Source organism: Lycium ferocissimum, chromosome 9 (assembly GCF_029784015.1).
Source record: "Lycium ferocissimum isolate CSIRO_LF1 chromosome 9, AGI_CSIRO_Lferr_CH_V1, whole genome shotgun sequence".
Taxonomy (NCBI): domain Eukaryota; kingdom Viridiplantae; phylum Streptophyta; class Magnoliopsida; order Solanales; family Solanaceae; genus Lycium; species Lycium ferocissimum.
In genome coordinates this window covers 24,589,170-24,615,354 of record NC_081350.1, presented here as the reverse complement: position 1 = coordinate 24,615,354, position 26,185 = coordinate 24,589,170, and the positions used below count along the sequence as shown (strand labels likewise).

The 26,185-nt window shown below is 33.8% G+C and overlaps 2 protein-coding genes and 1 pseudogene across 2 annotated transcripts; 1 reads left to right on the top strand and 2 right to left on the bottom strand.

The window, feature by feature from the left end:
• Nucleotides 1-1,929: 1,929 nt before the first annotated feature.
• LOC132031701 (receptor-like protein 9DC3) lies at nt 1,930-5,982 on the top strand (annotated as a pseudogene).
• A 10,107-nt stretch (nt 5,983-16,089) lies between these two features.
• LOC132069334 (F-box/FBD/LRR-repeat protein At1g13570-like) lies at nt 16,090-18,129 on the bottom strand. The gene is made up of 3 exons (XM_059462713.1): nt 16,912-18,129; nt 16,639-16,800; nt 16,090-16,552 (listed from the first exon to the last, which is right to left on the bottom strand). Exons 1-3 carry the CDS (start codon nt 17,710-17,712, stop codon nt 16,244-16,246), a joined length of 1,272 nt encoding a protein of 423 aa, XP_059318696.1. The 5' UTR covers nt 17,713-18,129; the 3' UTR covers nt 16,090-16,243.
• A 3,858-nt stretch (nt 18,130-21,987) lies between these two features.
• On the bottom strand, nt 21,988-25,037 carry LOC132031700 (uncharacterized). The gene is made up of 7 exons (XM_059421637.1): nt 24,705-25,037; nt 24,404-24,593; nt 24,106-24,293; nt 23,770-24,018; nt 23,371-23,517; nt 22,606-23,319; nt 21,988-22,521 (listed from the first exon to the last, which is right to left on the bottom strand). Exons 1-7 carry the CDS (start codon nt 25,035-25,037, stop codon nt 21,988-21,990), a joined length of 2,355 nt encoding a protein of 784 aa, XP_059277620.1.
• Nucleotides 25,038-26,185: the final 1,148 nt, after the last annotated feature.

The following is a 26,185-nucleotide window of genomic DNA, read 5'->3' as shown; positions in this document are numbered from 1 at the left end:
AATCCTAGCAAATATCTTTTTGGAAAAAATTCCACTAAAAGAAAAACAATGACTGGTAAATAACAATGAAGAATGTATTGTTTGAAAATCGCTCAATATTTTAATGTTTTCCAGTTTCGGAATCAAAAGGCTCAATCACGACTATCCAAAAATGTTTTGATCATGACAATGTAATATATCAAATTCACCCAATGCTTCAGTACCAATTGAATTACCCTTGATGGCATTGATGAGAAAGAATCCACCGGAAATACTGATTGAGGGGTAAATTTCATAGAGGTCTCTATCACCTTTTTGCAACAAAGTCACTTAATTATGTTTTCTAACAATAAATTCACGTAACTATCACTTTTTTCACCAAAATCACTTAACTATAATTTATAACACAAAAGTAACAAAACTTTGAGCTTACTAACACAATAATCACATCTACCGGAAAATCCAACTTTATGTGGGAAATGTTTTTTTCTTTCTTAAATCTAATAAATACAAACTCCATTAAAAAGAACCTACCCGCCCCATAACTCATGTGTAGATATTATATACTAAAAGGGTGAATAAATTTGACAAAAATTATAGTAACAAAATTGTTATTTCTGATGCAAATCCTAAACTAGACGAGAATGCGGATGGCAAACAAGCAGCACCACTACTTTCTTCTATCCATTACGCCCAGTTCTAATTAATCTAACAATAATTTAATCCGAGAAATTTTTTTACAAGATTTAATATCTACTTACAATTTCAAGGACCAAACCCAACCGTCACAAATATGATGGAATTGAAATTGATCATAAAAGTCCTCAAAAGAAAGAAAGTGACAATTGACCGATAAAAAGTTATACAAAATTGCATGTATGGTGAGGTTGGTAACAAGAAACAAAGGTAAAAAATAAAAGATCTACAAATCACAAGAGAACTATTGATCTTCTTGATGGATCCACCCCTTTCTAACCATATCAACTCATATAAAAAATCCCTAAGGATATAACAGAAACTGAAATTATTGGTAAAATTCTTAATGAACTTTTCGAAAAAGATGTTCGCAGAATTAGTAAAACAAGAAAATATTAGAAAGGGGCTATAGTTGTCCTTTATTTATTATTATTATTATTGTGTGTGTGGGATGGGGGGGGGGGGGGGGGGGGGTTGGTGGTGCTTGCTGTATTTTCAATGAGAGCGGTGATTTTTCTACGATAACAGGATTTTGGCATAATACATAAACAAGTCCTCAAATTTTGTCTCAGCGGGCAAATATGCCCTCTAACTTTGAGTGTGCACAAGTAGACACCTAAACTTGTAAAAATTTAAACACGTAAACACAAATGCTGACGTGGCACATAACTTTTCGAGGTGTACTTTATACAAGTTGAGGTGTTTAGATGATCATTTTGTAAGTTAGAGTGTTCAACTGACAAAGTGAAGACAAGTTGAGGTGCCTACTTGTGCACACCCAAAGTTGGAGGGTATACTTGCTAGTTGAGGCCAAGTTTGAGGGTCTATTTATGTATTGTGCCTAGGATTTTCTTTTCCTGATTTTGGAAAAAGAAAAACGATGAGAGAGATTATTGGCACTGGTGATGACTTCTGCAATGGTGGAGACTTGCGCAATATTGATGCAGTTGAGAAAATCGAACAAAAAGGATTAAAGACAAACATAAAGATAAGGAAAAGAAAATACAAGAAAAACAAAATGAGCAAATGGAAAAAAATAAACTAGAAAAATAAATATTTTATAAAAAATGATAAAATAAATTTCAAACATTTTCTTCTTCTTCTCACTCTCTTCGAGAGTGTGAAATATACTCTCTTTGCAAGCTCAACACTTGGGAGAGTTAATAATTCTAATTCAAAATAGTTTAGGGGATCATAAGACCCCGCAAATTTAAGTGTGTAAGTGGTAATTGTCACACCTCTTTTTAAACTCCAAAATGAATGGGAAAGTCTTAAAACTTTTAATAAATCTTTGTCTTCTCAATGTAGATATATGTTTTCTTTTTCTTACTTTCTTGAGGGATTGGATTTGGTCTTGAACAAGAAATAATAGAATAAATTATTTTCTTAGACGAACAGACCTGGCCGATAATTTTTTATAATCAACAGAACAAGACTTGTTCTTTGAGTTGAGAATGAATATTCTAAATATGATGTCTATTTAGGTCTCAGAAAAGATAATTTATATCTTTAGACAAATTAAATACTTACAAAAGATGACCAATGACTAGACCCGTTTGAAAGTTATAATGTTTTCCTACTTATTTGGCTTCTTATGCTTGACTACACCAATTATCGGCCGGCCAATAACATATATTTATAGTATCAATTCCAAAAACAAAATGCTTGGTTCTCTGAACTGAGTTCTGATTTTAGGCAAGATATAGGACCATCTAGAATAAAGTATCATAGAAACAGCTTACTAGAGAGATAAAGTGATTTTAAGAATCCCTGTCTTTGCTTATTGATGAAATTAAAGACCAATATTTCAAAATTATTTTATAGAAAAAGAGTCATGATACTCTATCATATATATATATGACTTAACCCTGACTAATTTGAGAACAATATTTCCATGTTCATTTGGCTTCTTGTGCTTGACTAGACAAATTATTGGGCAATAGGTTAATTCTTTTTAAAATAAGTCTGCCTTTCACAACGCTCATCTGATTGAAACTTATAATTTTAGGCAAGATATGGACAATCTAGTATAGACAAGAGAGAACATGACAAAAACAATTATATGCCATTGACTGGGAAGACAAAAAAAAAAAAAAAAAATCTACAATATAAAAGTGTATGCTGCACAAGTTCCTCAAAAGCAAAATTAATCCAACTCAAAATCGTGTAGCAATTTATGATGATGGTTCCCAAAATATTTTCACTACTTCAGTTTCTCATTCTCTTATGTCTCTTTACAGTTACTTTTGCGTCCATTGAGGAAACAACTGCTCTCTTAAAATGGAAAGCAACATTCAAGAACTAGAATAATTCCTTATTGGCTTCATGGACACAAAGTTCTAATGCATGCAGGGACTGGCATGGAGTTCTATGCTTTAATGGCAGGGTAAACAAGTTGGATATTAGAGGTGCTAGTGTCATCGGTACACTCTATGATTTTCCATTTTCAACTCTCCCATTTCTTGAATATGTTGATCTCAGCGTGAACAATCTCTCTGGCACCATCCCACCTGAAATTGGTAATCTTACTAATCTTGTATATGTTGACTTGCACACCAATCAGATTTCAGGCAAAATCCCACCACAGCTCGGCTCACTAGCCAAGCTTCAGACAATTTACATCTTTGACAACCTTTTAAATGGTTCCATTCCTGCTTCATTGGGGAATTTGACCAACTTGTCTATTTTGTATCTTTATAAGAATAGTCTTTCTTACTTCTCTAGCTTTAAGTACTAACTCTCTTATTGGTTCTAAATAGGAAATTTGACCACTTATCTAGTTTGTTTCTTTATCTCTTCCATTCCGAAGGTAAGGGCTTTAATGTTTTACAATTATCTAATAATTTTCTTAATGGTTCTATTCCTGCTTCATTGGGAAATTTGACCAGCTTATCTAGTTTGTTTCTTTATGAGAACCACCTTTCTGACTCCATTCCCGAAGAAATAGGTTACCTAAGGGCTCTTAATGTTTTACAATTATCTAATAATTTTCTTAATGGTTCTATTCTTGCTGCACTGGGGAATTTGACCAGCTTGTCTAGTTTGTATCTTGATAAGAATCACCTTTCTGGCTCCATTCCTGAAGAAATAGGTTACCTAAGGTCTCTTAATAAACTAATTTTGGGTAAAAACTCTCTTAATGGTTCTATTCCTACTTCATTGGGGAATTTGACCAATTTGACCTCTTTGATTCTTTGTGAGAATCACATTACTAGCTCCATTCCTGAAGAAATAGGTTACCTAAGTACTCTTAATTATTTAGACTTGTCTACTAATTTCCTTAATGGTTCTATTCCTGCTTCACTGGGGAATTTGAACGGCTTGTATCTTTTTGTCTCTTTATGTTAACAACCTTTCTGGTCCCGTTCCTAGTGAGTTGGGGAATCTGAAAAGCCTTGTTACTATGTATTTATCTGTTAATCAACTTATTGGTTCGATTCCTGCTTCCTTTGGCAACTTGAGAAACTTGGAATATCTGTATCTCCAAAACAACAATCTCACTGAGGAAATTCCTTCAACTATCTGCAATTTGATATCATTGAAAGTATTGTATTTGGGGAGAAACAACTTGAGGGGAGAAATTCTGCAATGTGTAGTTAATATCAGTGGACTCCAAGTACTGACAATACCATATAATAATTTCAGTGAAGAGATCCCTTCGTCTATTTGCGAGCTAACATCACTACGGGTTCTAGATTTGGGCAGAAATAGTCTAAAGGGACCAATTCCACAATGTTTTGGCAAAATGGGTGGTCATCTTGAGGTTTTGGATATCCACCAAAACAATCTTTCTGGGATTCTACCAACAACTTTTAGCATTGGAAGTGTACTCACAAGCTTTGACTTGCATGACAATGCAATAGAGGGGAAAATCCCCCGATCTTTGGCCAATTGCAAGGAGTTGCAAGTTCTTGATTTAGGAGATAATCACCTTAACGACACATTCCCGATGTGGCTTGAAACTCTTCCAAAGCTGCAAGTGTTAAGGTTGAGATCGAATAAATTGCATGGACTGGTTAGAACTTCAAATGATGAAAACATGTTTCGTGAGCTTCAAATCATGGATCTCTCTTACAATTCCTTCACAGGAAACTTGTCGACTAGTCTGTTTAAAAATTTGAAAGCAATGAGGATAATTGATCAAAAAGTGAAGGTACCGACATATCTTGGTAAATCTGGAGAGAGAGATTACAATGATTCTGTAACAGTTTCAACCAAGGGACTGGAGCTTGAACTGGATAGAATTTTGATGGGTTACACGACAATCGATCTTTCAAGTAACAGATTTGAAGGACGTATTCCAAGTATTATGGGAGATCTCATTGCACTTCGGGTGCTGAATTTATCTCATAATGGATTACAAGGTCATATACCACCATCACTTGGAAGTTTATTTGTAGTCGAATCATTGGACCTTTCGTTTAACGAGCTTTCGGGAGAGATACCACAACAACTTGCTTCTCTTACATCTCTTGCATTCTTAAATCTCTCTCACAATCATCTCCAAGGATGCATCCCTCAAGGACGACAATTTGCTACATTTGAGAACAATTCATATGAAGGCAATAATGGATTACGTGGGTTCCCTGTTTCAAAAGGTTGTGGTGATGATAGGGTAGCAGAGACAAATGATACCACATCTGTGCTAGACGATCAAGAAAGCCATTCTGAATTTCTGAATGATTTTTGGAAAGCTGCTTTTATGGGATATGGAAGTGGGCTATGTATTGAATTATCCATAATATATTTCATGATTTCAACTCCAAATCTGAGATGGCTTGCAAGAATCATTGAAGAGATGGAACACAAAATTATTATGCGAAGGAGAAAGCGGCAGCGAGGTCAAAGGAATTACTGAAGAAGAAACCATGCTAGACAAGTTATAAGTTTCAGGACTTCAGGTATTCAATTAAGCTCTATCCTGATCTTTTACTTAATCGTAACTACTAATATCTTAGCTTTTATACTTTTGTTATAACAACAACTAATCGATGCTCTAAACTTAGCATATTTTTATTTCCAATAATTTCAATAAGTAGAAGATTTTGATAAGGATTGGCCTCAGTTGATAAGCTAGTAAATTTTACATTTTTAAATCTATACCAATGTTTGAAGCTGTCATTGCAGGGACTAAGTTTCGACGTTTCTAAGAAAGTTAACATGTGTTTCAAGTGGAAACTGACGTATAATTTAAGTTTAGCATGGTGCAGCTACAACTCTCTATATTGGAAACTAATTATAAGTGTTTGACTCACTATCTTATTTTTAAAATTTTCAGATGTCGAGGTTAAGAAGACGTTGGCGTAATGGATTATGTTGCTCCTATGTTCATTTTGAAGCTTTATTTTGTGAAATGTCTCACATTTGCGTTTACTTCTGGTTTTCTTCTTTTCTTGACTTGACAAGGTTTGTATTAGTCTATTTGAGCTTCATTAGCTTGATTTTTTTAATTTTATTTTTTTCAAGTTCATATTCTTACAGTGTCTTGTTACATAACTCCAAAAGGAAGATAACTTTTACAATCCGGGAAGGAATCAAAGCAAACTGTGAACGACTATGAAAAGCAGAGGGAAACTAAGACCTAAACTAAGGGTATTGCTATAGAACTAGATGTACCACAGAAGATTAAAAAAATGCATTGTCTTTGTACTCTAAGCTAAGCAATTTGTGCACCACTATCTCTCCAACCAAATGATATGTTTCAGCTGGATAAAGTTGTACAAAGCGTGTGTAATGCAAGAAAACTTGATGAAAAGGGAACTTCAACTATGCACTCAATGCTTATTGTGTAAAGCTGATTCAAATGATGTAAAACATCTGTTTTTTTCTCTCTAAGGTAGCCTGGGAGTTATTTTTTTGATAACCGAGAAATCTCAGAGGGCAATGTGGTGCACGATTTGAAACTCAATGGAAAGGCTCTGCCTTTGTATCCTTCCTGACGTAAATACTAGACTTTTATCTACGGCAACTATGGTGTATGTTATTGGACATATTTGGATCACAGTGGGTACTTCCAAGTAATTCTAGAGGATGCTATATGGTCTGATTTGGGCACAACCAGAGCCATATTTCTTTCCAAAGTTAATCTGTTTTAAACATTAAAATTTCTCAATGTATATCATGAGGTTTCTATATAGCTCATTCAGTAACAGACATATTATGAATTTGAACAGGAAAATACGAGCTATTGTTCTTTTAAACAGAAAGCACAGGAAAAAACATAATTTGCCTGAGTATAAAGAGATACAACTGTGTGAAATATATCTGAAACTGATTAAATATTAAATTTTTCAATAAAATAAAAGAGGTAAAACGTAAAACGAATCCTCACATGGAACTGCAAAAAGATTTTCATCAACATCTGATACCTAAATGCTGATGTATATGGTCTGAATTTAGGCACCACTAGAACCAGTATATTCTTGGAAAACGATCGAAATTTGTGCTGAATTTCTATGGAAAAAGTGTAGAAACAACACCCCAGGAACCAGCAACAACACGAAGGATGTTGGTAGCAGACAAAGTCAACTTTCAAGGATTTTTGGTACCGGCAAAAAAATTGTACATTTTTTTTGGTCTTATGAATCTTATAACTAAAAAATATTATAAAGGCGAAATCTTTCATAAATTGTTTGTGCTGTTGAGTACCAATCAATTAAATTAAAACTATATATTACTAAAATCTACCTATTTCATCTCAATTATGAACAAATAGACTTATGCAAGAAACACAAACTATCATATTTCACGAAACAGAGTTAAGGGTGTGGACTGGTACCTTTTAATAAATCAAAATAATGGAATTGTCAATAAAACACATTAATGAAAAATTTAATGAACTAGGAATTTATTTTATATATAATACAAAAGCTGAATTGATGAACTCAAATTTGAGGGCAACTAATCAGATTATACACCTAGTTTTTCATCTTAGATTGGGAAAAAGAAAAATTAAAGAACCGACGATTTAATCTTCCGAGAAACTTAACATGACAGAAGGACACAACACCATAATAAAATCAGACATATCATAACTGAGTCCATAGGCATACCTGTAGCGAAGTATATATCCATCTCAAAGCTTTTAACCATGACAATTGTTAGAATATGAGTTGCTTTTCATAGTCTCTTTTTGTTTCATTAATTTTCTACTTGTTTTCAGATTTGTAAATTTTGCAAAAAATAACTTAGTTATGAGTTTCTTCATATATTCCCCCGTCGTCTAAAGGAAAAGGCAGTGATAGTTACGGGAGCAACAGGAAGTAGGAAATCTTGACTTTCCATTGATAAGTCACAGCCACACGCGTAAACATAGTTCAAAACGTGGACAATCTTAAAAAATTAGTAGCAAAGTGAATTTTGGCACGTCTTCTCCGCAATTTAGAGCTCAAAGCCACTTTGTGAAAGACTGGCCAAAATGACTATTTGCTATTTCTTTCTACGATACAAACAAAAGTTTTCTCAATTGATAAATAGTTCAAAACAGATTGATACTATCATATAGTTCTGTTTCAAAAACTTAGTTAAACAAAAAGTACTTTTCCAAGTAAGAAGATTTTGAAAGTTTAGATTTGCAAACAATCACATTGTTCAATAGATCAAGATTCATTCCCCCGAAGCCTTGGCAAAAACAAAACATCACAATAATCTTTGAGAGCCGTTAGTTCTGTTTCAAATTTTGTAGTAATTTTGTGTGGGGCTTGGGTGAGTAATAATGATCCATTTGGATTAGCGGGTTAAAGGTTGTAGATAAGCATCAAGTGCTTGAAAAAAACATTAAGGTGCTCAAATAAATGTAATTGAGAGTTTATAAGAATCAGTTGCCTTGAAGTTCATTATACCACACAAAGAATGGTTAGAAACTAATATTTCCTTTTAAGAGAGAAGTCTCTTAGTCATTTTCCTTCTAAATAAGAAAAGGTGATGATAAGCATTTTTCTGCTAAATAGAAAAACTGAAATCTCCTAACAGCTATTGATAGAAAATAATTTACATAAAAAGGACGATTGACTTTATAGAAATCGCTTAGAGATGGTCACGACAATAAAACGTACGTGGGAGGAACATATATGTATGTAAGGAAAAAAAAAAAATTCTTCCTAAGAAAAAGTTTCAATAAGTTTTTAAGAAATGTCTTATCCGACGAACCGAACCGATTTTTAAAGTTTTTTTTTTCAGAAATAGATCATTAGTTATTACATAAATTTCAAAACACACATCACACATAAACAATTACTTGGTTTTTATTTTTGCAAAAATAAATAGATAATTCATCCCAAAAGTTACAAAACCATACCTAATATATAAATATATTTTAGATAATAAGTTTCAAAATAATAAAATACTAAAATTTTCACCAATAATTTACCATAATGAATCTGTCGAGGGTGATGGAAACAACTATCGACATATAACATAATTATACCCAAGGTACTAACACCGAAACCTATTTTGAAGAAATACTTCTATATATTAAAACAAAATTGGTTCTAGGATCTCGATAATTAACATGTAAGCTACAAGGATTAGAACGATTTTGGATAGCAAACTACAAGATAATAGATATCTTTCTCTCGTATGATTTAAATTATATTTCTCTTATTGAATACTTAATCTTAGTAGACTCAAAATTTTAAAATATATGAGTCTCATCTTGCTTTTTGGAAATTAGCATGTTTATGTAATCATTGAATATAAAATTCAAAACTCACCAGTTAAATTATATCTTGAACAACAAATTTCCATATAAAAGAACAATTCATGCAACATATATATGTGATGTTATTACTCTATAAATTTCGTAAAATAGTGAGTATCAATCTCTTTAAGCCAAGTGAATATCATTATGTTTTCTCTGAGTTCTATCACATGTAACTCGATATAAAATGTTATCCTAGAGATTTTTTGTCAAAGTCCGATGGAGAGAAGACCTAAAGTCAACACATAAATTATTATTTCTAACATGAAAACCATAAGGAAGATTTTTAGACATAGAAGTAATTTTTTTTAATTTTTAGAAAACGAAAAAACCAAAAACCATCTAACCGCAAACCGTACCTATACCGAAGAAAAACCAAGATGATGAGACGATTTCGAAAAGCCTAATTTTGGTTATACTAAATAAAATAATCGAAAAACAGGTATGTTATAAATTTTATAAAAAAAACAGATTCTCATTTTCATTCTCTTTTTACAATAAAGAGACTTTGGGAAGACATACAACACTTACTCACAACAAATTATCCTCTCGATTAATGTACTATAAATCCAAGAACGTTTTCTCATTTTGCAAAAAAAAAGATGTGTCTTTTTTTTTTTTTTGGTAAAGATCCTCTCTTTAGGAATGATAAAAAGATACAGTTTTAAAGAATTTAAGGTACATGAGCATATTTTAATAACTCAAATAAATGATATAGTGATCCTATTTAAATCCTTCAATCTGGAAATCACTGAAATACTCACATCTATAAAATTTTAAGAGATTTAAATGATTATAAATAAAATTGATAGTAATTATTTATTTATGGTGAAAATATTATAGGAGGTTATATTCTCTGAGAGCAAAAACACTTCATATAAGATACCATTGAATTATATATATTCATATAAACACTGAAATCAGGAAAGCATCCTTGATGTCCACGGAAAGAAGACAAACAATGAATTACTTTGTTTTACCGTACTTCTAATGATCAAAGTAATATTCCTAGTTTTCAATTTCTCTAAGGCTCTATTTCAAAGTTAGAACAATGATGAGGAATCATGATAAAACTTCTCTAGCCAAACAGGGCATCAAATATACATTCTTGAAGTAACTAGAAAAGACAAATATTAAATATTATGTGAATACACAGACCAGCAGATCAGTTCATGGATATAAGCTCTTTCATGTATTATAATCTCACATATATAAAATATAAAAATTTATAATAATTCCAAATAAACAAACCACTTGAATGGTCGTTTATTTTTAAAATTCTTAAGATATACAAGTCAATATATTCATGGAGAGAGGGCTCAAATTTAGACAAAAAGAAAAAATCAAAAATCTAATTGGCTGGCTAATATATAGTCAAACCCTTTTTTTTTTTTTTTTTTTTAAATGACAAATAAAGCAGAGGAATACTTAGCAAAAGAAAACTTCACCTCTGTCAAAAAACCTAGCCGCCACAGTAATCTCAATGTTGTATCCATTTTGATCAAAGTACTAAGAAAACAAGTCCACTGCCTCGAGAACCGAATCAACCACCAGTTTTCCCTTTTTTTTTTTTTTTTTTTATAATTAAACTCAATCACAAAAAGAATTACAAAAGTCGGTTATCTTCGATTCTTCTCATAGGCAGTAGCAGCGGAAAACAACAACGCCACCCTCCTTTTCTTTTCCGTACAAAACAGACACAAAAAATACAACGTGTACATGCACATAATCGTACAACATATATATATATATATTAGGTTATCTATTTAGATGCAACTCTTGATCAATTGATGATTTCAACATTGGGTAATATAGACAACACATAATTAAGATATTAATCAAACATAAAATTGATCTTATCTTGAAGCGTGAATGTAACCTCGAATTGTCTACCCAAAAAACCTGAATGAGGAGACATGAATAATTCCTAAATGGATAATTCTCTCAACGAAAAGCGAATTTCTATAAAGTGTAGAAACTTATAAATGCTAATGGAATAAACCCCTATACTATAACTACAAGTTTTAGGGTTTCCCTTTTTCAAAACCACTTTTATTTTACACATAATATTCCATTTAATTCTTTATTATTCGGGCAAGCGGGGACCACGAAACACAGGCTTTCTATTATGGAATTAATTCGTAATTAATCCTACCATAATAAATTACGAATTATTCCACTAAAAATCGTTCATTGTGTTAATTTCGAAATCTTTCATTAAATCTTATTTAACTCCTCATGTTAAGATTGATACCAATCAATTAAATTAAACGACAATTTAATTCATTAAATCAGTCCTTTTAATGGGATACAAAAAAGGAGAGACTTATTACATCAATCTCAAAGTCAATGGATTCTATCAACTAATTATTATTTCACAAATGTAATTTGCCATTATCCAATTTACCAGGAATACATCTCGGCAATTGAGTCGTACCTTTTAATAAATCAAAATAATGAACAAATCACGGTGATCATAATAATTATATCAAGATTAAGAGTATAAGTACATTTAATGAACTAGAGAATTTGTTTTATATATTCGGGCAAAAACACTTATCCATCGTCAAGTACTAGAATGCATGATAAAGATTTTAAAATCAGATGCATTATATCATGTTGGTACAATAATAAGTGCCAAACTTAGATTGTGAATATAAATTTTATACTTATAATACCATCAAATCTTCCATGTATAAGCTAAACTTTATACACTAAATCATCTCTATATAAGTAAAGGACACACATACTAGTACATGATCTATTTAATTCTTTATTAAACAATGAATAAATAATTATTCTATAATAAATACTATATACAAACACATGGTTAATAGTATATATCCCAACACAGCACACAGATTTTCATCAACATCTGATACCTAAATGCTGATGTATATGGTCTGAATTTAGGCAAAACCAGTATATTCTTGGAAAACGATCAGCTGAAGCTTATTATATGTGGCCAACACCCCAGCACCAGCAACAACACGAAGGATGTCGGTAGCAGACAAAGTCAACTTTCAAGATTTTTCTGGTACCGGCAAAAAAATTGTACATTTTTTTTGGTCTTATGAATCTTATATTCAAATATTATAAAGGCGATCTTTATATTGTGTGCTGTGAGTTTCTTGCAAACTATATATTACTAAAATCTACCTATTTCATCTCAATTATGAACAAATAGACTGCAAGAAACACAAACTATCATATTACACGAAACAGAGTTAAGGGTGTGGACTGGACAATGTGGGAATTGTCAAGAAAACACATAACGAAAAATTAAGGGTTCATAACAAGCTGAATTGATGAACTCAAATTTGAGGGCAACTAATCAGATTATACACCTAGTTCTTACAGGGAAAAAGAAAAATTAAAGAAGAGAAACTTAACATGACAGAACAACACCATAATAAAATCAGACATATCATAACTGAGTCCATAGCATACCTGTAGCGAAGTCCACTCAAAGCTACCTTAACTTTTGAGTTGCTTTTCATAGTCTCTTTTTGTTTCATTAATTTTCTTCTTGTTTTCAGATTTGTAAATTTTGCATCTAACTATGAGTTTCTTCATATATTCCCCCATCGTCTAAAGGAAAAGGCAGTGATAGTTACGGGAGCAACATGATGTAAGAAATCTTGACTTTCCATTGATAAGTCACAGACACACGCATCTCTGTCTTTATGCAAACTAGTAAACATAGATCAAAACGTGGACAATCTTCAAAATTTAGCAGTAAAGTGAATTTTGGCACGTCTTCTCCGCAATTTAGAGCTCAAAGCCACTTTGCGAAAGACTGGCCAAAAGCATACTTCTACGATACAAACAAAAGTGCTTCTCAATTGATCCGGTCAAACACAGATTGATACTATCATATAGTTCTTTTTAGTTAAACAAAAAGTACTTTTCCAAATAAGAAGATTTTGAAAGTTTAGGCAAACAAGCACACAATAGATCAAGATTCATTCCCCCGAAGCCTTGGCAAAAACAAAACATCACAATAATCTTTGAGAGCTGTCTAGTTCTGTTTCAAATGTTGTAGTAATTTTGTGTGGGGCTTGGGTGAGTAATAATGATCCATTTGGATTAGCGGGTTAAAGGTTGTAGATAAGCATCAAGTTCTGAAAAATACTTTTAGGTGCTGGAATTGAGTTTATAAGAATCAGTTACGTATTTGGATAGAATTGTTGAAACTAATAACAAGCAGCTAGTTTGTTCGGTGAAAAGGTGATGGTAAGCATTTTCTGCTAAAATAGAAAAACTAAAATGTCCTAACAGCTATTGATAGAAAAATAATCTTCTATATTATTTTACGAATATAAATATAAAATGCAAATATTGAGCAATTTTCATTAATGAGCTCTAATCCTTTTTCTTTTTGAACATATGTCTTAAACCTAAAAGAACAACTATTAATTCTAAGTTCAACTTTTTAGCTATTTTGGCTATTATGTCTTACTCGTTCTTGAATTCGATCCTTATAAGTCATTATAGGAATATTACATGAAAAAGAAATCTTTGAACCACCTTTTATATAGAGTTTCATTGGCACATTTATCTTTGCCGCAAGAATATGTTAAAGGTCATATTAGGTTACAATTTAATTACTGAGATAAGTTCTAAACACACAATCATCTGATTTTTTTTTTATAAAAAAAATGAACACAATCATCTGATTAATTGCATATCACGTGTTGTTTTTACATCTTTAGGGTTTAAAAGTTATGTTTAGTTTGCCTCTAATTTATAGTGCTTCCTAATTTAGTAACAAAGTAGTACATATATTTTTCTTTTTTGCTTCTAATGTTTTTGGTGTTTTATGATAATGTGCTGGTATTGACTATTGAGTACGATTGGATTTATTCGCAAGGATTTAATTGTTAGTTAATATGCATATTTCCTTTAGGTTACAATCTAATTAACCATTCCGATGCTTAAAAAATGTGTTTTGATTCAGAACACTTGTCTTTTATTAATGTTATTACATCAATTGTGTTTATACAATAATTTCCTTTTTTTATGCAACTTTACAATACAATTTACATGGCATTATCGTGCTACGCAATCGTAGCTTGGTTTACATAAAAAGGACGATTGACTTTATAGAAATCGCTTAGAGATGGTCACGACAATAAAACCTACGTGGGAGGGGCATATATGTATGTAAGGAAAAAAAAAGAATGAAAGAAAAGGGGTGTCAATAGTTTTTAAGAAACCGACTTAACCGACCGTACCGAACCGATTTTTACATTTTCTTTAAGAAAACTGACGGTTTTTACATAAATTTAAAACCTTACTGTATAATTAGATTGGTTTTTATTTTTATAAAAATAAACCGAAAAGATACCAAATCGTACAGAATATATTTATATGTAAATATATTTTAGATAATAAGTTTCAAAATAATAAAATACTAAAATTTTCACCTTGGGCCTGGGGTGATGGAAACAACTATTAGCAGGTAACATAATTAACACCCAAGGTACTAACACTGAAACCTATTATACTACTTCTATATATTAAAACTAAATTGGTTCTGGGATCTCAATAATTAACATGTAAGCTACAAGGTAATAGAATGATTTTGGATAGCGAACTACAAGATATTAGATATCTTTCTCTCGTATGATTTAAATTATATTTCTCTTATTGAATACTTAATCTTAGTAGACTCAATTCTTGAGTCTCATCTTGATTGATTTCTTCCACTTGTGTGATTTAAATTATATCTTTTTCTTTGCTTAACATTGTTTTACACTATCGTAAAATAGTGAGATCAATCTCTTTCTTGTCGTCTTTCATGTTTTCTTGAGTCATCACTTTTTAAACAGTAAAAATGTCTAGAGAGTTTGTGTCAAAGTCCAACCGGAGTATGCATGGTATTTTATTCTAACTTTTACTAATGATTTTTACATGAAGTTTTTGTTTTTAAAAAGATACCGAAAATTAACCGAACCGTACCGATATCGAAGAAAAACCGAGATGATGGGACGGTTTCGAAAAGTCTAATAATTTTGGTTATACTAAATAAAATAACCGAAAAATCGGTATGTTATAATTTTTATAAAATAACCGCTCGAACCGTACCATTGACACCCCTAAAGAAAGAGAGGAAAGACAAAAATTACCAAGGAAAACAGTGGTACTATAAATAATACTAATTTATTGTTGAAGAATTTTTTTTTTTTTTTTTGGGTCCTCTCTTTTAGGCCCCCACTCGAATTGAATTCCTATAAACCTTTTGGAAATCACTATACTCTCTTAAAAATAAGAGATTTTCTTACTCTAATTTGCTAAATTGGTGAAAATACGAGGAGGTTCAACTCTCACCAATTCCCCTAGAACTTGTTCCACCTAAGCATCCTCAAATGTACCACCTAAGCCCCAATCCAAACAACCTACTTCTTCTCTAATGAGAAAATTCGAGATGGTAACCGACACTGAAAAGAAAGTAGAATAGAATCAAATTAAATGTTATTCACTAGCATTAAGTAAGTTATGCTTTCAAATAAGGGGTTTGGGTTTGAGTAAAAGCTATCGGGCATATACAAATGTGTATATGGCCCTCCACATGTCTTTTTAATTCGTAGGTACCGAGTCTCTAATGGTTGAGGGCCAAATTTGTTCAAAAGGGTAATGGTTGGCTAATATATAGTCAAATACTCAAGATATATGAATAACTTTAGAAAATAGAGGGGCAAATATGACCCTTTTCCATTAATTAGATTTATATAAGTATCTTAGGCAACACAAACAGTGCATAACAGGCAAATCCAAACTCAAGAATTGCTGCAATAGCTCCACAAACAAAACAAAAACCAATAATAATAAAAGATCCCTCTCTTGCACCATCAACAAAAACTAATACTAATCTTCTACATCAACTTCATCAACTATGATTTCAACATTGGGTGATGCTTGGTGGAATTGTTTCATCTTATCCGTCAGTTGCTTACCCGTCTGAATGAGGAGACATGAATAATTCCAAATGGAAATTTCCTCAAGTACAGGTGCATATGCTAATATAGACCTCACAAATTCAATTTCCATCTCAAGACCACTGAACATACACATATACACTCTTTGAAGTATCTTCACAACACCACACAAGCTTGATTGGTCTCGTAAGAATTGTACAATAGGTTCGGCAACATCGTTCATTGTGTTCATTGTTTCCTAAAGAATATCAGGAAGTGGTCAGCCTGGGTTCACACGACAAAAATTAAATCACCTTAATGGGAAAAAAAGGAGAGAGTGATTACACATTCAATAGTCAACTCCTGTAATTTGGGGCAGCTTGAAATCAAGTAAATAACACATGAAACCTCCTCAACGGTCCTAAATAACATTCCCCCAATTCTAAGAGATTTGACATTGTTCAGAGTAGTCAGAGCGTTCTCCGGCAGACCTCCCATCGTCAAGTACTAGAAGCATGTGAAAAAATTGTTAAAGATACAAATCAGATGCATCATTTGGTTATAATAAGTGCCAAACTTCACTAAACTATAATAACTAATACCACAAATGCTCATTACCTTCAATAAAAAACCACCTATATCCAGTTCCATTAGGCGAGGCATGTAACAGAAGAATTTTGTAAGATTGGAACAAACAGGGGATGCATCCGCTGAAGCGGGTGAAGTAAGATACACATTAGCTTTCCTAAGCATAGGGGCGTTCTTGAAGCAGATGGACTTCGATGCTCCTCTGAAGGCAAAGCATTTGAGATTAACAGCATCAATTTCAAGGGTGTCAAAGTTTGTGCACCAACACAACCTCAATCTTTCAAGCAATGGGCTCCTGGAAATAAGATTCTTAAGTACTGCTGGAACAAAAGTGACGTCCTTAAGATCAAGATTGATAAGCTTCTCAAATCCTTTGAAACCGGGTGGAGGGTGGAACAAGCACATACCAAGTTCCAGATGCCTTAGTTGCTTGAATGTAAAAAGGTGGGAAGGTAAATGATAGCTATTGCGTGAATATATCTGAAGGGTGAATTTTTGGACATTTTTCTTTGACAAGAAGAGTATCCAGTGATCAATTTCAGGAAAGCTTATCAAGTTAGAGCCGCTGAGTATAAAATTCAGTATTGGTCCTTTATGGAGTAATAGGACCTGGTAAATGATTGTGTTAGCTTCTTGCTCATGTGCAAGTGACCTGAAAAGGTGATAATCAAAATCAAGTTCTGTACGTGTTACCCAATTGTACCGCCAGTTTTTTGACAAGATACTGGTCTTTACTGCATCTTTCAAAGACAAGCACCCTAGAATTCCATCCAGAACATTACAAGGCAAATTGCTAATTTTATCTACACCAGATCTCCTCGCACTTTTCATGGTCAAGTATTGACGAGTTTGCAGGCACTTCTGAAAGTCAAGAAAATCCGGGAAGTTAAGCAAAAGTACCAAGCAAATGCACTTCTCGATTTTCAAAGTATTCAATATTTCTCAATAGAATTTCGATATAAAGGCAATATGCAATTGTTCAATGTTTTCAACTAGATGAATACATGAATACATATTTCAGCAGCATATACATAGCCTTAAATGACTGATTGTTCAATGTCTTCAACTAGATACTTTTATGTTTTCCTATATCAGAGAGACAAAATTAAGGTATGTAAGAGAGGAAAGAGCAGAAATTGGAAGATTGGAGGACCACGAACTTCATGCTGAGAGAACATTGTTAATATCAACAAATAAAGCCAAAAAACCCCTACTTAGGTTTCATTACTCTTCCCCTAATTAAGTCCATCTAACTTGTTGAAATTTTATATAATGATTTTCTTCCTCGCATTAGCCAGGGTTCCTCAAGGAAAATGCTGTTACTTTATTTTTCTTTCCAATTAAACTCACAGTTCACCATACATTTCCCAAATAGTCATGAGCCTTCGCCATTAATACATAACTGCCAAAAAGATATAAGTAAGACATATTTTATCTAATCACATAGTTTCAGTAGATAAAAAAGACTCAGGAGAGCTAGCACTATCAATTGGAACATATTAGAAATAAAAGTCGGAGCATGCCTCAGATAGAGCATCGACGGGAAAGATGTTATGCAAGATTAGAATTCATATGTAATATTCTCGTCTAATTTTAATTCCTTAAAGATTGCACAAGTAAAAAGCTTTATAAGGTATAGCACAAATTCACATGGTACGCACGCATTTTTGCTCAACGATGGCATAGCCCGAGTAATAAATCTGTGAGGTCTGTTAGGCCAAAGCGGACAATATGTACCATGGGCTTTGGAGGGAATAAGTGCATTTAGCTATTCAATTGCGAGGAACATCTAAAGAAATGGATTTTCTTCTCTAAACAGGACAACCAAAACACACTAGGAGGTGAAATTGAAAGAAAATTTTCATAAGCAATTTTTATTATAGGGAAGTTTGATGAATCTCGATGATGACCTGTTGTAAGGGAACAATTTATAATTCAAGAAAGTAATGGAGAGCAAGTAAAGTAAAATAAGCACATGGTGCATGAATACCAGATTTAGCACTTGGAGAAAATAAGGAGCAACCCGTAAACCTAGAGATTGTTAGAGCAAGAAGGCAAACAAACTTGATTCCGTAGTTATTTTCCTTCTCTAAATAGGGCAAAGGAAACAACAAATACGTTTGGAGACCAAATGTCTCGTGTTTTTTTGCAATTCTTACCAATGTCTGTGTTTCAAATCATTAGTAAGCAAAAATAGGCTCCAAATAAACTCGGTAATTCCTTCGTGTAATATTGCTATCCAATTCACCAATACAAGACAATGGTGTGGAATGAAAGTGGGAATTGCAAAGGGAACATTAAGGTGAAGGGTGCACGATCAGTTGATTTGATTCAAGAAAGAAGACAAAAAAGAAGGCAAATAAGAAGACAAAAAAGAAGGCAAATAAGAAGACAAAAAAAGAAGGCAAATATACAACTTCTTACGTTAAAGAGAAATTAGAGAGAGCAACATAACTGAGTCGATAGACTTACATATAGTAGAGATTGAAAACTGCCTCAACTTTTCACTGTCTCTTCGTTTCTTTTTCTTCAGTTGTCTGATGCCGCTTAAATGGTGACTTTTAACGCGTAGCCTAATGCTTACCAGTTACCACAGTGCAGTTATGCAGGACAGATTATGTTGAAATTTATTTATATTTTCTAATTTTTGTAAAGAAAATAAAAGGACAAATTAATTATTCTATCAAGTATGGTAGGATTTAAATAAGGCATAAATATAAACGGGCCCTCAAACTTGGTCTCAGCTGGCAAGTATGTCCTCCAACTTTGGGTGTACACAAGTAGTCACCTCAACTTATATAAAGCTGAACACGTAAACACAAATGCTGACACGGCATTGACGTGGCACATAAATTTTGAAAGTGTCTAGATAATCATTTTGTAAGTTTGAGTGTTCAACTGACAGAGTGAAGATAGGTCGAGGTGCCTATTTGTGTACACCCAAAGTTTGAGGATATACTTGTCAGCTGAAGCTAAATTTGAGGGTATATTTATGTATTATGCCTTTAAATAATGTTTGCAAATAATTCAAAAACAGGAAAGCAAAGAAATTCCACTTCTAATCATATAACTTGAATAAAACTCTCATAAACATGCTCCCTCTCTCTACTTCATGATTTTATCTTTTATCTTTTATATTTGGGATAAAGCATTGTCACCCCCTTGAACTTTGATCAAAGTTGCTACAGCACATCTTACCTTTTCAAGGGTCCTATTACCCCATTGAACTTTTATAAAACGGAATAATTATCACCCTAAGCACTGACGTGGCAAGGAGAGTGTATTTCTTTTTTTCTTTTTTTAAAACCTGGCCACGCAGGCTGCTTATTTATTTATTACAAAAACCAAGTCTGTACAAACAAATAGGAAAGTGAATCTATTCTAGAAAGAAAGAGAAAATAAACCAAAGCAAAAGCCCTAATTTGGAAAGTGAAATGTGCTAACTGGAGATCAAAATCAGAGATCGATCTCTTTGCTACTATGAATCTAGTCCATTGAAGAGCTTGTAGCAGCTGAAGATCGAGCTTGCAAAAAAAAAAAAAAAAACCTCCCCCTTCATTATTTTTTAAGCGACAGCTGAAAAGTTGATGGTTGGGTTTGCGATCTAAAATGATGTCCGTCCGGTATGTTTCTTTTTTCCGGTGTCATCTTTGTTAATCTGCCTATGTATTCCTTCAATTTTGTATAAAGCCTCCTTCAAATGAAATCTATAGCTGTTGTTGTTCCCTTGCTAGTATATCCCTGATTGTTTGTTGAAAATGTTTGTCCCCATTTGGATATCTTGATGTATGCTGATGCGTATGAATTTCCTTTTCTTTCCGCTGCTTGTTCCTTGGTTTTGTCTGTTGCAGTATGATGTCCCTCTGTTTCTGCATCCTATTTCTTCCATCTAATTTTTGTTCGATGGGATGAGTATCTGTTGGTACTAATACCACCCATCTATCAATTATTAGCGGAAAGCATATGATGCAATATATAAAGTTTCCTTCTTTCCTTTGTTGGGTTAGCTGCTTCTTGTTCCCCCCACAGATGTTTAAAGCATGTGTATCTCTAATATGTATTATCCCTATACAATGAAGCAAACAGTTACTATAAAAGATTCTTATGCCCTCCTTCCATAAGATTTGGACATAGAAATTCAAGTACGTCTTCCCAGTGGCTTTATTCATTTGCATGATCTTCTTCTCAAATATGGTAGTTGCATTTTATCATTGTTAATCAGTCTTCTTCCCTGCTCTTCCATCTACTGAAAAGAGGTAAAACACTGTCTTCCTTGATCCAGAGCCCTATTTGCAAGGTAATCAGCTAATTTGTTCCCTTCCCTTAGGATATGGTTCACATTAACCCTCATATAGATCATAAGTCCCCAGATCTCCTCTGTTTGGGTAACAATTTGCCAAGGTACCTCCCAGACCTTATGGATCACCTTTTCCAACAATAGAGAATCAGTCTCTATAATAACCTGATTTACCTGTGATCCTCTCAAGTATTTTAGAGCTTTTAGTATAGCCATGGCTTCAGCTTGTGTGTTAGTGGTATATGCATCCTCCATCTCCTCTGCTTGAGCATGTATAAGATCTCCTGAGCTATTCCTGACACAAATCCCCAAGAACTTCTTCCTGGGTTACCCCTGGAGGCCCCATCTCTGTTGCATTTGAGCCATCCTTCCTCAGGGAATTTCCACATTACCTGTTTGATCTTAACTTTGGGAGTATAAGCTTCTAACACTGCCACCAGTTCAAGCCATCTATATGGTACATACTTGAAATTATTTCTTCTTACCTTCATGAATTGAACAATAGTATGCATGATCTGGTACATAAGCTTAACATACGACATATTTCCCCCATGTTTAATAGCATTCCTTCTCTTCCATAACTCCCAAACAATAATTGCTGGAATAGCTTTAAATATATACCTTACATGAGGGTTCACTGGAGCTTCCCACCAAAGGTTGATAACTTGAGAAAGCTATAACCCCTGTATATTTAAGCCTACTAGTCTACTGAATTGTTGCCATATAAACTGAGCTGCTGGAGATTTTAAGAAATCATGTGAAAAGTTTTCAATCTCTAGATTATGGCAACATTAGCATTTTGAAGGAAATTAGATTCCCCATTTCTTCACCGCATCATCTAAAGGGACTTTAAATTTCCAGAATCTCCACATAAAGAAGGAAATTTTAATAGGAAGCCCTTTTATCCACATGTTATTATATAAAAGACTAGGCTCCTTTCTCTGTCTCACAAATTGATAAGCAGAACCAACTGTGAATTTGCCTCTAGCTTCTAACTTCCAGAAAGGTTTATCTACTGCATCTTGATTAGTTGGAGGTGTTACAGTGCTTAGGATATGTTCCACAATTTTATTAGGAATCAAATCCCTTAGCATGCCTTCATTCCATCCCCCTACATCTACTGCCTCATGTACTTGCACTACTGTTCTATCATAATCAAAATTAGTACCAGTAGCATGATATAAAGAACCTAGTCCAGTCCAGTTATCCAGCCAGAAATGAGAATTCCCCTGCTTTTGTTGCCACCAAATCTCATGCTCCACCAGATCCCTTATTTGTAACATCTTCTTCCAAACATAAATGCCTCTCTTCCATCCTACTAAAACAGCATGCTCCTTTTTCAACTACTTATTGCTCAAAAACATTATCCATAAAGACTGCTTTGTTCTAAAGTTCCACCATAATTTAGCCAAAAAAGCTTTAGATACATCTTGCAGACTTCTAAACCCTAGACCTCCTTCTTCATATGGATGACACAACACTGTCCAGGAGGTCCAGTGTTTACTGGAATTTCCTATAGACTTACTCCAGAAGAATTTTGCAAACATCCTATGCAAATTAGCTAAGACCCCAGCAGGTGGATCACAAGCTGACAACAGATGAATGGGCATACTCTGTAGCACATGCTTTATCAGAGTGATTCTGCCTCCAATAGAAAGCAATTTTCCAGTCCATGAGAACAACCTATTACTTACCTTGTCAGAAATCTCTTTATAGTGCTCAATCTTCCTTCTGCTATAGTAAATAGGCACCCCTAAGTATGTGAAGGGGAATTCTTTCCTTGGTATCCTTGTAACATTATTCACCAATGTCACAGCAATCTCTGAAGCTTTCTCATGCATGTACACTGCACTTTTTGTTTTGTTGATCCTCTGGCCACTGGTCTTTTCATATTCAGTCAGAGTCTCCATCACTTTCTTCAAAGAATAGTCATCTGCAGAAGCAAAGATGATAGTATCATCTGCATATGCAAGATGATTGATGTAGGGGCTCCATTTTGGCATTCCAAATCCTTTAAATTTTCCATCTTCGTGAAGGACATTTAAAGCTCTTGACATACACTCAGCTTCTAAGATAAACAAGGTTGGTGATAAAGGATCTCCCTGTTTCACCCCCCTTGTGGATTTAAAGAACCCCTGAGGCTATCCATTAATAAGGATGGAGTACTAGTTATTTGAAATAATTCTAAACACCATATCAATCAACATTTCTCCAAACCCCATTTGCCTAAGCACTTTAGTCAAAAATAGCCAGGAAACTCTATCATAAGCCTTAGTCATATCCAATTTGATGACCACATTAGCTGGTTTTCCCCTAATTCTAATACCATGCACAATTTCCTGCACCAAAAGGATGTTCTCCACTATGCTTCTACCTTTCACAAAGCTAGCTTATTGAGGTGAAATCAAGGCTGGAAGTAAGTGAACAAGCCTGTCATGGATAATTCTCGAGAAAATCATACTTGTGAAATTGCTTAGACTTATAGGCCTCAAGTCTGAAAATGTCATAATCTCCTTTTTCTTAGGTATTAGGACCAGATTAGCGCAAGTAATGTATCTAGGTAGACTATGCCCACAGAAAAAGGCTTGTACCATCTGCACCATGTCTTCAGCAATTATTTCCCAAGCATATTGAAAGAACTTCCCAGTGAATCCATCTGGTCCTCCTGCACTATCTGCATTTAACCCAAAAACTGCTCCTTTCACCTCTTCTGCTTCTGGAATTTCATGAATCAACTGATTTTGTTCTATAGTGACCATCTGAGGTATATGCTTCAGGATATCAAAATCTGTTGGAATATGATCCTCAAAGAACTGGTCCTTGTAAAATCTGATTGCTTCCTGAATGATATCATCTTCCTGCTCAAGCTAATTCCCACTAGAGTCCTAAATCTTCTTTATTTGCAACATCTTTCTTTTCCCAGTTACATGAGCATGGAAAAATACTATATTCCTATCTCCATCTTTGAACCACTGCATCTCAGCCTTCTGTTTCCAGAGCTTCTCTTCCACTGCATAAAATCTGATGAGCTCTGCCTGTACTTTTTGTAGTCTCCCCCTATTTGAATTAGAGGGATTTTGTTCAAATTCCACCTCATGTACCTTAACCACCTCCTCTAATGTTGCAATTTATTTGAAAATGTCTCCATATGTATCTCTGCTCCACTTAGCGAATGCTTTACTGACTTGCTTCATTTTGTTGTGCACTTTAAAAAAAGGTCTGGACCAAAGTTTCCCACCCAGTTCTGTTTAACAACATCCAAGAAAGTATCATTTTCCACCCAAAAATTGAGAAATCTAAAAGACTTCTTAATGTTTCCGCTATCTTCCTTGTAATTAATCAGTAGAGGGGCATGGTCAGATCCTTGTTTAATTAGATGTTCAACTTCCAGATTGGGAAATTTGTTCACAAGGGCCTGATTTCCCAAGCATCTATCTTATCTTTTGAATATACATGCCTCATCTGATCTTCCATTCCACCAAATATAAATACTACCAATGAAATTAAGATCCGAAAGTAGACATACATTCAAATAGTGTAAGAAGTCCTCAGTCTCCACAAATGACACTGGCAAACCACCAAACTTTTCAACCTCATTAAGAATTACATTGAAATCACCACCCACTTGCCAAGGATTATGAATCTGAGTAGATAGATAATATAAAGCATCCCATAACTCTATTCTAGTGGCTTTGTCAGTACTAGCATATATTAATGAAACAGTGATATCCTGAGGTCCATCTATCTGGCTCAGATGCAAAGTTAATACTTGAACAGTATCCAAAATTATATCTACCTGAACATCCTCCTTTACAAACACCCATATCTTCCCATTGGTATTAGGCCAAGCTGTTCCCATTCCCAAATATTGTTTATACATGTCAATGTGTCTAATATGTTGAAAACATTCCATTAATGCTACAAAGTTAAATTGCTTTTGCCTGTTCATCATGACTACCCTCTCAACGACCTGCTGAGTATTTACAGACCTTATATTCCATATCAATGAGTGATTCATTAATGAGATGATTTGGCAATATCTAGCCTTGTCTGCACACCCCTCCCTGCTATTTTAGGAGGAACACTCTTATCTCTGATGGTTCTTGTGTGTCTGCTTTCTTTCCTTGCCCTTACTATGTGTTTAGGAGATATATCTCCTATATTGCCTGTAATTTCCTCATGCTGTGACTGTGAGCTCTGTTCTACATAATCATCATCCCCAATATCAATTTGAGGTTTATCAATCTGCACACCTCCATGGTCCATTGCATGTGAGTCACTATTATCTTCCACTAGTCCCAACTCCTTTGCTTGCATCTCCAAGTTATCATTTGACTATCCCCTCTCCTAGTTATTGTTTTGTGCATCACATATCTCTTCATTCTCCTTGTCATTGGTTTGTGATTGCTCTGCTAATTACACATGTGGTTCTGGATGTTTCATGGTGTGTTGAGCATCTCCTGTATTCATATTCTCAGTTGGCTTCCCATCTCTATTTGACTCTGCATCTTTTATTTGCTCACCTGGTTTATCTGGTGGCTTTTCCTCCGGTGGTGTCTCCTCAGTTGGTTTATGAATAATGTAAGTGTCTACATTATTCACACTCTCTGCTTCCATTTCTTTGCTTTCCTCTATGTGAATGCTATTCTCATCTTGCAGATTACTATCACTGACTTTGTTGTCATCAGAGATAGCAATCCTATCTTTATTACCTTCTGCATTATATTGTCCTTTTATTGTGACCTTATCCTCTTGATTTTGCTTTTTCTCCTTGCTTTCCTTCTCCTTATCTGGATGCTGCTCTTGTTGTTTGCCTTTGATTCCACTTTCTTTATCTTCTTGTTTTCCAAATGAATCCTCAACCCAAGGTTTGGAGGATTCTGCACCATTCTTGCCCTTTTCTTGAGACTTTTATACTTCTTTTAAATTCTCTTCATTGTCTAAATCCACCAGAGAACTGAATTTATTATTGTTCTCAGTCCCCTTCTCCTTGCCTTCATACTCTTC